We start from the raw sequence: 13354 nt of genomic DNA, 5'->3' as shown, positions 1-13354 counted from the left end.
ACCTGGCTAGGGTTGCCTGGTTGGGGCACCTGGCTAGGGTGCCTGGTTGGGGCACCTGGCTAGGGTGCCTGGTTGGGGCACCTGGCTAGGGTGCCTGGTTGGGGCACCTGGCTAGGGTGCCTGGTTGGGGCACCTGGCTAGGGTGCCTGGTTGGGGCACCTGGCTAGGGTGGTGTGGTGGTGCCTGACTAGGGTGCCTAGTTGTGGCACCTGGCTAGGGTGGTGTGGTGGTGCCTGGTTGTGGCACCTGGCTAGGGTGGTGTGGTGGTGCCTGACTAGGGTGCCTAGTTGTGGCACCTGGCTAGGGTGGTGTGGTGGTGCCTGGCTAGGGTGCCTGGTTGTGGCACCTGGCTAGGGTGGTGTGGTGGTGCCTGGTTGGGACACCTGGCTAGGGTGCCTGGTTGGGGCACCTGGCTAGGGTGGCTGGTTGGGGCACCTGGCTAGGGTGCCTGATTTTGGGGCACCTGGCTAGGGTGCCTGATTTTGGGGCACCTGGCTAGGGTGCCTGATTTTGGGGCACCTGGCTAGGGTGCCTGATTTTGGGGCACCTGGCTAGGGTGCCTGATTTTGGGGCACCTGGCTAGGGTGCCTGATTTTGGGGCACCTGGCTAGGGTGCCTGATTTTGGGGCACCTGGCTAGGGTGCCTGATTTTGGGGCACCTGGCTAGGGTGCCTGATTTTGGGGCACCTGGCTAGGGTGCCTGATTTTGGGGCACCTGGCTAGGGTGCCTGATTTTGGGGCACCTGGCTAGGGTGCCTGATTTTGGGGCACCTGGCTAGGGTGCCTGATTTTGGGGCACATGGCTAGGGTGCCTGATTTTGGGGCACATGGCTAGGGTGCCTGATTTTGGGGCACATGGCTAGGGTGCCTGATTTTGGGGCACCTGGCTAGGGTGGCTGCAATGCAAATAACATGCCCAAAATTTTGAAAACTGCTTTTACAAACTGGTAAAATTTTATAAGATGCCAAAATCTTTTAAGCCCCTGAAGTTTTTTTTATTATATATACTCACCCCCCCCCCCTGCCTCTCCATTTTCCTCCCATTGCATTTGTGTTTAGTTAAATTGTTAGTTATCCTGCTGAAGGTGCTTGAAGTTTAGCCCAAAGAGAGACGACCAGAAGTGATAGCAGGGGTGACACACTGAAACTCGTTCCCTGAAACATGAATGTATCGGAACAAGACAGTAAGCATCCCATCCATCCAGGGAACACTAGTAAGTCCCACACTAGCAAGCCTAACGATGTGAACCTCCATGATTTTTAAGTGATCTGTTTTGAAAGGGAAGAGAAGGCATATTTTTAACCAGGATGTCATCTTGCACCCAGACCTGGCTCCCTTCCCATGTGATGGCTGCTGTAACTCAGAACTGTGAGGGACAAGGTAGCTGAGAGCCAGCTCTCAGGCTCACTGTAAGCAGGTGTTGGTCAGTAACAGGTGGAGATCCCACATTCACGGGAGTGAAGAGTGTCTTTGTGAAATCCTTGGTGCAAACAGTTGAAAACATCAGAGGTCCATGGTTGTTCAACATCCTTCCAGCAAGCATAAAAGATATTGCCAGAACAACGATGGACATCTTCAAGAGAAAACTAAATAGTTTTCTTCAAGAAGTGCCGGACCAACCGGGCTGTGGTGGATATGTGAGCCTGCGAGCCGCTCCAAGCAACAGCCTGGTTGACCAAACTCTCACAAGTTGAGCCTGACCTCAGACCAGGCTTGGGGAGTAGAACAACTCCCAGAACCCCGTCAAGCAGGTAAGACCTCCAATAAAGAATGAACTGTTTTGAGAAGGAAGGAATGCCAGTTGAAGGCAGTGCACACGTTTCCTGTGGTGGATATGAGAAGACCCAGGAATGTAAATTAAGTGTTGATCCTGTGTTGTTACAATGTCCAAATCTGGAGCATTTACCAGTGTCAAGTTGGAGAGGGAGGGTAAAATAATGTATACTGCACACGGAAAACAGGGCTGCTGGAGAGGCTTAAACATAAAGAAGAATCTATAGGTCAGAGAGATTTAGCTAGCAAGGAGATTGACAACAGAAGAGTTCAGATTTGTGTCTATTTGGCATGGAAAAACCCAGGTACCTAGTTACTGTTAACAGTGGCATTAGGAGAAAGAAAACATTCGTTTGCCTTGTTCGGGTAGAAGGTAGACACAGTAGTCGCTTCTGTATATATTTATTGACTGAGATAGCAAGGTATATATCTGCCTAGCCGAGGTCCTTCTACTCTGAGTCTGTGAGGATAACTGAGGCTGCTGGGAGCATGGCTGATGCTCCTCTGTCTGGCATGACGTCAGAGGCCTACTCGCCTGCGATTGGTTACATTTCAACTGACAGAATTTGAGTATAACAAACATATCCATCCATTTCTCTCCCGCTTTGGAATCAAACCTGGGGTACTAGGCGAGTTGAATGAATCCAACTCTGCTTCCAGGAGTTACAAGAGACTGGATGTATTAATATAAAGCGTGTGCTGCCCCTTTTCCCAAAACTTAAGCATCCTCTCATTATAATACTTTGAAAAATGTAAGGCATTTTATAGTCTGCTAAGATGTGGGGTTTGGAAAACACATGTGCCAGTGGTTAAGCAGATAACCATTGTTTCACTCATTGGTGTGTCAAATTATGCAGAGTTTACCTAGGAAGAGTTGAATGTTTCAAAATTGTTAATGATCATCCATATGTGTCCCACCTTTTGGGTTAGAGATGACAGTTTCCACCACCAGGGACTCTCACATGCCAACAAGGAACACTGGAGAGAACATCACCAGAGTCAGGTTTACCAAAACTACTCAGTAGCAGGGCCTGGAGAGGCAGTGTCCAAGTGGAATGGATTGCAGTAAATTTAGCATAGGCAGGAAGCTTATGATGCTGACTGGTCACGAATGAATCCACCTGGTGGTGTAATTACCCAAGTGTAGTTACAGGATGAGAGCAATGTTCGTGGTGTCCCATCTTCCCAGCACATTTGTCATATAATGCTTTGAAATTACTGATGGTTTTGGCCTCCACCACCACCTCGCCTAACTTGTTCCAATTGTCTATCACTCTGTGAAAGAATGTTTTTTTATATTTCTCCAGCAGCTGTGTTTCATTAGTTTAAATCTATGACTTTACTTACTTGGTTGTGCTTGGGTACAAGTGCCTAATTTGTTGTCATTGGGCAAACTACAGTTTTTCATTGTTCCATCTTTTCTCTTTAATCAAAGTACAGTATGTAGTTTTTGTTTTACCTGTGCTTTCTGGGCACTTTTACTTGGTTTGGAGCAATTGTGGGTCACCATGGTGTTCAAAAGGCTTATGAAATTCAGAGGCCTCCTAGGCCTCTGGGTGTGTTTAGTATGGAAGCAAATGAACTGGGAAGCTGTTGAGGGCCATCCCAGAAAATATCTTGATACTATGCTCACCATTAATCAATCCAGGACAAAAATGATTTGACTGAGCAGTGTAGGCAGGTGGATGGTAACAACCACTGTCTACAGATGCTGCCAGAGTTTGGATCTGATACTATATATGGGCAAGCAGGCTACGTGGTGATGTCCATACCACTGCAGACATTGGTTTGAAGGTTCAGAGGATGGTGTTGATTGCATGTTTGCAGCTCAGAGGTTCAGAACTCTGGGATTCCTTTTACAGGTACTTGAGGTTTACTTTTGCTTCATTTCTTGGTAGGTCCATCCATATACAATACTATACTGTATACAGTATGCAGAAGTCGTGAATATTACTTCTGCCTTAAATACTTCTTTTTAAAACTTTCCATTTATTTCTTCTTATCCTTTATTCTATTAATTTTATTTTTCTCATAACATGTGTAAGAAGTTAACAATTTTTTTATTACAGATTAGGTTCAAATACACACTTTTTCTGTTGTGAATGTCATGTTTACATAAAATACCATAAACATTTGCAACAAAATGTGTACACATTACTAATTAAATAAAAAAAAAGAATAGTTATGCACTGATTTTATCTTTTCCAATAGTTTCATGTAATTCCTGCTCATTGAATACTCTTAACAAGCTGTTGTCATTACAATAAAACTACAATAATTCTAACAAAGTTATTATGTCTGCAATCTTTACAGATGAAAAAAATAATTGGATTTACACCAGCCCTCCTTCAAGTAGTGATGATGGGAGAATTAGATATGCCTGTACGTCAAGCAGGAGTAATTTACTTAAAAAATATGGTGGCACAATACTGGAAGGATGCAGAGTATGAGTGTGGTGAACCCAAACCTTTTCATATACATGAACAAGATCGTGCCATGATCCGGGATGCCATAGTAGATGCAGTTGTCCATGCTCCAGACTTGGTGAGGTAAGGCTTTTTGCTTGTGGGAAAATACACAACAATGAATTAATTACTGAATATCTTTTAATGATAAATATTATGAAGGATTGTTTACAAATGGGATTCCAAAGTATCTGCTTGTTAATTTGTGTACAATCTAATGACCAAAAAAATACAGTGATGCTTGATGAAGGAATGTTTTTCTTGGATTCTTGTCTTGGAAACTTTTGGACCAATACTTTGATTTTCACCTGTTAGTCTCCTGTGCATTGCCTAAACTCAGTTTGCTGGGCCCTTCCGGTATTTCTGTTTTTCTATTCTGGTTTCTCTGATTGCCTTATTTACTGTTGTTGCCATGCTTGTCTTATGATGTCACTGATTTCCACGTTTGTTTCTGCCAGTAAATAAGTGTTTTGTTAGAATTTTTTTTACTTTGTAATGATGTCACTCAAATGGGGAAAAGAGATAATGTACAGTACAGTTGTTATTTTAGGAATAATGATGACTTGCAACAGGGTGAAATAGTTTTGTTGCAAACTATGACACAATAACAGGGCTGGAGATTTGACCAAATCACACATCAGGAGATGAAGAAACAACGTTTCGTCTTTTCAGGTCCAGGACACACCAAAATGTCGTTGTTTCTTCTTCTGATGTGGGGTTTGGTCATCATAATTTTCTTAATTTTGTACATTCTGTGTACATGTTTATTCCTGATAATCGCTATCCACGCCTCGCAGCTCGTGAACCCGTGGGTGTATTCGAATCCACTTTCTGGTGATCTCGGTAATGGCAACCAAGTAAGCATTGGTCTCAAAATGTTGCAAGGTGTACTGAATGGTCTAGATTCTTGGTGCAAGGAAGTTTAATTTTACCAATAGGTTTTAATTTGGCATTTCTTCTGGATATGAGATTTGAAATGGAATTTGGATTAGTCATTGTACAAGGTATTTAGGCCTGGTCAGAGGTCAGGCCATGGAGACACAGATCCTAGCAATCGTCAACAGGTAGGCAAGAGGTAGGTGGTGGTTGGAGCATTGAAATGACTCTGAACTGGCCCTTGATTGTCCTCATTGCCACTGTTTCATGCTTGGATGTTTTGAGGACTTATGTGAGCTATTCACTCTAAGCCTTGTATTGGTGACTTCTTGTGGTGACTTGGTATTTTGGAAAGTTCTTATTTGATGCAAAGGTTGCCTAGAGCCTGGCATGTGAGCAGTTCCTGGATTGACCTTGGCTTCTGGCTTGTAGACAACAAAGGGTCTGCTAAAAAAGCATTTATAATTTATTATTGCCCTATTTTTATCATGTTTAAATATGCTACACATGTAAATACATACATAAGGCATGTGTATATAGTGTAATAACAGCACGAACAGTATGGTGGGAGGAGGAATGTTGGCGAGTGAGGCAGCGTCGTTTGTTGACTGGTGTGTTGGTGGCCACTATGCTGTTTTGATGCACCATACCAGCTTAATGGTTCGTTATTGTGAACAAAACATGCAGATACTTTTATATAACGTGTGTATATACTGTAGTGTAAAAACGGCAAAAATATTTTTGTATTGTTTAATGACCATAATTCAATCACTAATATGCACACCATACTTTTGAGTATAGCAATGGTTCACACACTTTATTATATAAATTTATTACACTACACATTATTGAATAATAATACTACAAAAAAAATCAGACATTGAAATATTTAGGTAATACAGTAATATCTTTGTGGCAATTCCCATCTGATGACTCAGGTGGAGGAGACTGGCCCTGGACGTGTACTGTGTCAGCTCCACAATCTTGCCAGACTTCCTTGCCCTATTGCGGCCAAAATATGTCGCCTACGATTTTTGTTATTATTTATCCCGTGATCAGGGAACACATTTTAACAATCTTAGTTTTAAGATTGTTAATTTTGTTTTGTTTAAGATTTTTTTCCCTTCTATGGAGAAAACTATGTTTTTCTTGAACACAGCGGTGTTGTCGGCTATTATTATCAGCGCCCAGAGATTAAACTAATAATTGGTTATGTTACAGAGTGCAGCTGGCTGTGTGTACATATCAGATGGTGAAACACGACTTCCCAGGAAGATGGACAACTATTGTTGATAAAATAAGTATATACCTCCAGAATCCAGACACAAGTCTCTGGAATGGCAGTCTTCTGTGTCTTTATCAACTTGTAAAAAATTTTGAGTGAGTGTAAATTTAGTTTAGTACATATTCCAGTTAATTTAGAGAGTGAGATTGTTGTGGTTCCAAGATGTTTTAGTAGTTATGGGCAATTAGAATGATGTGGTGGATGCACATGGCATTCCAGTATGAAGTAAGGGCTGCACACTAAATGTGCTGTAATAAAAAGTTATCTACTAATACATTTGTTAAGAATAAGAATGTACATAAGTGCTCAAGATCTAGGTTGAGCTTGGCTTTGTAGATGTGTGTGTGTTCCTTAAGACAGGATTAATAACTAAGACAGTGTGCAGTGGGGGGGGGTTGTTGTTGCAAGATAATGAAATGGTAATAAATATCAGTTATAAACATGCAGAAAAAAGCATTAAAATATGTTTTGCAGAAAAATGTTAAAATATATATTCAAATATATTTGATATAAAGTAGGTAAGAGAAATATATGAAACCTGTCTGATCAGATATTAGTGGTATACAATGACATTGTATGGTAAATTTGAAAGTCTTAAGTTCAATTTGCTAGTCTCTGCATGTGACTAACTAAATGATTGTTGCCATGTGGGAGGTATTCAAGAAATATTTTATTAGAATTTTTTTTTTTTTTATATAGCTCAGTTTGACATTTTGAATGAAAGGAAATGCTTATAGGACAAAGTTAGTGCCAAGAACAGTGTAGGATTAAGACAGAATTCTGTGAATGTAAACTGAATGAGAGAAGAGACAAAGTATATATGGATGGCAAGAGTTAGAGAAAAACTAAAAATGTGAGAATGCAGAGCATGTTATGTAAGATTTCTTAATCTAGACTTTAAGATTGTGACAATGGTAGAGAACATGTTGGGCATTATTTATCTTAGTATGGTACCAAAGTTCCCTAACTTCAGACACTGCACAATTAAAATATTAAAAAAAAATTTTTTTGTTTTTTGGCGAATGAATACTATTTCAAATTGAAAAGTATGCTGCCTTGATCATTTTCAAATCAACTAAATTCTGACTGATATCAGTTCCTGAAATTTGTAGTTACATGTTGAATATTTCTTGTATTCAGAAAAATAGTAAATATGGATGAATGAATGATACAAGTGTTCTCGAACTCGGTATTTAGAATAAATACTTTTGGGAGCGATAGTGCGATGTGTTCCAAAAATCCTTTATATAATGATGTATACCATTTGTATCACTATTAATACAGTAGTAGCTTGATATCAACAATGGACATTCTTAGGGATTTGCATGCAAATCTCAATTTCCTTAAATTTACAGACAATAGGATGGTGCTGGATTCACTCTGGGTGAACCAGAATGTCATGTGATGGTAAGCAGTCAACACGAGTTAGAAATGGGATAAGTGGGATTCGAGTTATTTATAAGGCAGTCTCATAAGCAACAATGTTCTTTCAGCATTCTCCTAAGTTTAAGTTATTTGATTAAAGCCAAAGGTTGGTAGCAAATAGAACAGTTTAGAAATATAACTAATACCACTTCCACATTATGCTCATGTCTAATGTTTTAGTCAAATTAGTTTGAATTTGCCGAGGCCTTTATTTTTGGTTGATAATCTTTTCTGAAGCAGTTATGTATACTGTTTTAGAGACAAAATCAACCTAGAGCAAATCAGGAACACAGTACTACTAGGACCTGTACCTGGGTAGTTTCCAAGACCCTGATACAAAATAAGGAAAACAAAAAATTAGTGCAATGCATTTCATAGCTTAGATTTTAATCATGCAGTTTGGTTTTCCTAGATACAAAAAGAAGGAAGATAGAGGTCCACTGCACGAGGCAATGAGAATGCTACTTCCAATGTGTTATGAGAGGATGGTACACCTACTGCCAGACCCATCCGAGCATTCCACACTACTACAAAAACTCGTCCTAAAGATATTTTATGCTCTAACACAGGTAATTGTCATCAAATTAATTTTGGTTAGAAATGATTAATGTTTTCTATTTAACACTTTCATATTGATGTCTAAAATTATTATTCTTAGGTAGTCTGTAGCTACATATATTGGGAGCTTTTCATAATGTGGGGATTTCCATGTTGTGCCTTGCTCCATATTTTGAAAATGGCAATTTTGCTAAAGTAGAAAATTTAACTAGTACTTAGTTAAACACATTACAAAGTCAAATAAATATTTGTAAATATGACATGTTAATGGCACTACCCTGTAATTTGTTTCAACTCTTGTATGTATTATTTTTGGTCAAAGCATTAGGGGGTTTTCTACTTGTTAGCAAAATATCTGTGAAAATTTTCATCTTTAAAATTTTTTCTCTGCAGTACCACTTGCCTCTAGAGTTGCTGAGTCGTGAACAGTTCACTGAATGGATGGAAGTCATACGGCAAGTTGCAGATCGTCTGGTACCAGATCAGACTTTGCAAGTTGATGAGGAAGAACGACCAGATTTACCATGGTGGAAGATTAAAAAATGGGCTCTTCATATCCTGGCTAGAATATTTGAGAGGTAAGGATGACCTTTTTGTAGGTGATACTTGATCAGGTGGGTTGTGATGGCTGTATTGTATCATTGTGTAAATATTTTTTACTTGTTGAAGAGCATAAAATGTTGGAGAGATATTGTGACCAGGACATTAGGAAGATAATTAACCCTTAGACCGTGCATATTGGGGGTATACAAGTGAAAAATATTTGAATTATGTAATAATAACTTAAAGTTAAACAAGTCTCCAACTCATTGGCTTCAGTGTCGTGAAGCTTTCATCAAAATATCTTCAGAAATTGATTTTAGACAAATTTACAAAAATAAGAACATTTTGTTGATAAGGAGAACAGCTAGTAACTGGAACTGAAGGATCATTCGGTAATGAAAAGATGCAAGCACCTGACGCTCAAAGAATAGTACCGTAGTAGTAAGAAGTGTCCATAAAGTGGATATGCAGTTGATGCCTTTGTATCACTGCTGAGTAATGCATAACAACTCAAATAATAATAAATAACTGTTAATATGCTTTATTTTGTTATATATCATATAAATACATTGTCCAATGTTTATATGTTACTTTCATCAATGTTTAATCAATGATTATCAATGATTTTAGTTTTTTCTCGTTTGTTTATTATCTGATTTTGTTGTAACCTTTATATACTGGAGAATGCATGTTTTCCAAATTATGTGAAGATAGAATGAAATTGGTCAACAAATAAATCAGTCACAACTCCCAAAACTTGGGACTTAATGTTTTTTGACTGATTTGTTCTGATTTCAAACTATTTTCATTGTCTCGAGGTTGTTTTGATGATTAGGGACCATAGTAGGGCATTTTCACTTATATAAAGTATACCCTAAATATATCCCCTAAACCATTATAATATACCTATATTTTGTGTTTTTTGGGGGTTATTTTTTCTTGAATTCATTTTAACACACCTACAACCTTCATGTATTCAAGTACGAATGCCAAACAATGTTAATTAAAATATACAATTAAATTAATGAATTAAAACTACCTTTATTCATGATTGATAACGTCAACTTCAATTATCCCTGAAACTAGAGTTTCAACTTTGAATGGCTTCCAAAATGTCCAGTTTTTGACTGATTCTCACTATTTTGACGTCTGCTCAGCTGTCTGTTCTGCAATCCCTTCAGAATGGATTTTTCATAAACTATACATTTGGAGTTATAATTTTTTTTGTCTAAATTGGCCGCATATTTCAAATGCTCTGTTGACGATTTTTGTTACAGTAAACTATACTGAAAACCTATATTCTAATTTGATGAAAATGAAGATCATATGCTATTCTGAGAGAATAATATTATTAATGAACAATTGGTGATAGTTCATATTTTTTATTCTGAATTGAAAATCTGAAGTTTTCAATATTCAATTCTAAAATTAATTTTGATTCTCTTGTTTTTCAAGTTAGGCTGTGATCATTTAGACAGAGTTGGAGCATTTGCCTAGTTGATTATGCCAAAAAAATTGGAAAGTGTATGTACAAGTTTTAAAAACTTGTGTTAAATTATTTTGTCAAATCATATACTGTATGTATGTATTGTGCGGTCTAAGGGTTAAATGGTTATTTATTTTTAGATATGTGGATCAATATATTTTTAAAATCAACTGCTGTCTTAAGCTATTAGATGTATGGTTGAACTCGTTGCCTAAGCAAGTCAAGTACTTCTTAGGTTTCATGTTCAACCTAGAGCACTTCAAGAATACAATACTACCAGGAGCCATTCTTTGGTGGTTTCAAAGTTCTTGAGACAAAACAAATAACTTGTGCTTACTATTTAACACCATTAAAGGCTCTAGCATGTAGAGCCGTCATGCAATTGCTGGAACATCTTTACCCTGTATTTACCTAAATTTAATAATTTGTTTGTCATTATTATCTGTATGTGTGAAAACAAAGTAATATTTACGTTTTAAACTTATTTTGCTCCTTTTCTGTCTTAGAATGGTGCCGTTTTGGAGGGCAGCCTTATGTTGAATTCTTCCTGGAGGTTTCAAATAATGTTCCAAAGATTTTAATGAATAGCATTATCATGTTTAATTATGTAAATTTTGTAGGGAGGAATAAGGTGTTTGCATTTGGAGGCAAATGTGAAGACTTTGCAAATTCTTTATTCTCATTAGTAATATCTGGAGTACAGTTGTATCGCTGAAAAATGATGTTTAAGCTATAAAATTCAATATTTATGCAGTCTTCCTAAATATTTGTCTATTGCAGATATGGTTGTCCCAGCACAGTAAGTAAAGAATACAAGCAGTTTGCCGTTTGGTTTATCAAAACCTTTACACAAGGCATTCTCCAGGTACTAATGAAGATCCTGGACTTGTATCGTAATAAAATTTACATCTCGCCTCGGGTGTTGCAGCAAACTCTTCATTATTTGGAACAGGGGTGAGTACATAATTATATCACAAGTTCATAGGCTGCGAAAGTGTGTGTTAGAAGAGAACGGGTGTCTCCTGTGAACATTTTATAAATGAATCTCGGTGAATTTGAGAGATGGTCAGTAAAATGAAAATAAAGGTTTTTTTTTTCATGCTTATCAAAATACAGTAAAGCTACATAGTAGTAGAAAATGTGTGGTTATGAATCAGAATTTGTTTAACTTGCAATAAATCCTTATAGCTTTATTCATACTGTATTAGTATGTCCTACTGATAATCCTTAAAATTAATTTTGTTTTTGCATTTTCCTCCACATGCACTGTATATCTAAAAAATTACTTTAGTTTGAAATGTTAAAGTAAAATATGCTTGGCCTGCACTGCCAATTGGTTGTCTAATAAGAGATACCGTGTGATGCTGCTCCTCCCTCAAAAGTGCTATAGTGTTAATTGCTTAATGATTTCCCTGATAATTATCTTTATCCCACTCCCTCAAGATTTGCCATGTCCTGTGGTGATGTCGGGAGAGCATATTGTTTTCTGCTTTAGACCTTGAAGATGGGATGGGCGTAACTATCATTTGTGGTACAGTATATTAGCAAATGATAGTTAGAGGCACCTGGTGGAAATAGATGCAAGGAATACAGTGGGATCAGACCACTCGCTAGACAACCAAAATTGGTAGCAGAGAGAGGTACTGTTTAACACACTTCATAGCAGTGTGTCGACACCTGGAAGAGTGCCAATGAAAGAGGAAAGATCGTTCATAGTGAATGGGGGGTTTAGATCAGAGAAGACAAAAGGCCATTACAGTTTATTAGGGAGACAAATGTACGTATCGAAAAAAAATAATATTGGGTTGTGATTTAACACGAGAGGCACACAACAATACAATGTCAGCCGTGTAAGGAAGACTAGCTAACATGAGAATGGCTTTAAAGAAATTTGGCAAGATTTGTACAGCTCCGGCAGTAAACTATCCAATTAAGCACAAGAAGAAAATGAAAAATGTCAAAAGATTTGCCATGCGATGAGTACCAGAGATAAGATAAGCTCATGAGAAAATAGGTCAAAAGATAATGATTACATTGCATAAGATACTGAAGGAATAGAAAATTGGATTAAGACTCAAGCAGGTGAGAGTGGTAAACAAATGGAATGAATTTCAGCCAACTACCACTGGTGGAATATATTCCCATGACTTAAAAAGGAAAAATATTGGGAGGTATAGATGCACTAGGTACAATAGCTACGATTTAAGGCTGTTACGACGATCTCGATTTCAGTACACACAAGTAGGCCAGCATATTTTACACCAGTGTTAGTATTTTAATAATACTATGTAGTATTTTAATATATAATGGTTATACCATTCTTGATTACTGCATGCTATCAAGAAATTAATCTATTTAAATGACTATATATTTTTTTTTTTTTACAGCGTGGGTCAGTCTATAGCATGGAAACTTCTGAAGCCTCACATGTTATCAGTGGTTCAAGATGTGCTTTTCCCCCTAATGTGCTATTCTGACTCGGATCAAGAACTATGGAATTCAGACCCATATGAATATGTTAGGGTTAAATTTGGTAAGATGTCTTGCTGATGTAAATCTGAAATTTAAACATTCTTAATTATGTTGGACATGAAATATTGTCAGATTAATTTTATCTTCTGAGTAGGTAGCCATTCTTATTTGTAAGGTGAATCATATTAGCTGGCCTTGACCAATTAGGTTTAATTTCATCCGAGTTACATTAGGATTGGCGCTATGATGCAGTGAGTTGCATCCTGGATAGTTTGAAGAGTCCAAATCTAGATATGAATGATCACCAACTTCATTTTTTATCAGGTCATAAAAGTTTTATATATTTGCTGGCAAGCAGTGGTGGGAACTGATTCCATTTGCAATCCACCCCTGAAACAAAAGGGTGATATTATTTAAATGAATCAGTCATTCCTTATTTATGAATAAAGTGCACCTTGCACATTATTTGC

At 37.8% G+C, this 13354-nt stretch overlaps 1 protein-coding gene across 4 annotated transcripts in view; it reads left to right on the top strand.

The window, feature by feature from the left end:
* Positions 1–4087: 4087 nt before the first annotated feature.
* Positions 4088–13354, top strand: part of msk (importin-7 msk) — a gene marked incomplete at its 5' end in the record, with an annotated part of 33778 nt that continues 24511 nt past the window's right edge. For all 4 annotated transcript variants that reach the window (XM_045742522.2, XM_069322608.1, XM_069322606.1 and 1 more), the window contains 6 exon segments: positions 4088–4323; positions 6337–6495; positions 8238–8394; positions 8777–8961; positions 11193–11366; positions 12800–12945. In XM_045742522.2, coding sequence (XP_045598478.2) covers positions 4088–4323; positions 6337–6495; positions 8238–8394; positions 8777–8961; positions 11193–11366; positions 12800–12945 — 1057 coding nt within the window.

This window comes from Procambarus clarkii, chromosome 11, assembly GCF_040958095.1.
Source record: "Procambarus clarkii isolate CNS0578487 chromosome 11, FALCON_Pclarkii_2.0, whole genome shotgun sequence".
NCBI classification, from domain to species: Eukaryota; Metazoa; Arthropoda; class Malacostraca; order Decapoda; family Cambaridae; genus Procambarus; species Procambarus clarkii.
Note: the sequence above shows the minus strand (reverse complement) of the source record. Positions and strands in the feature narration are given on the sequence as shown.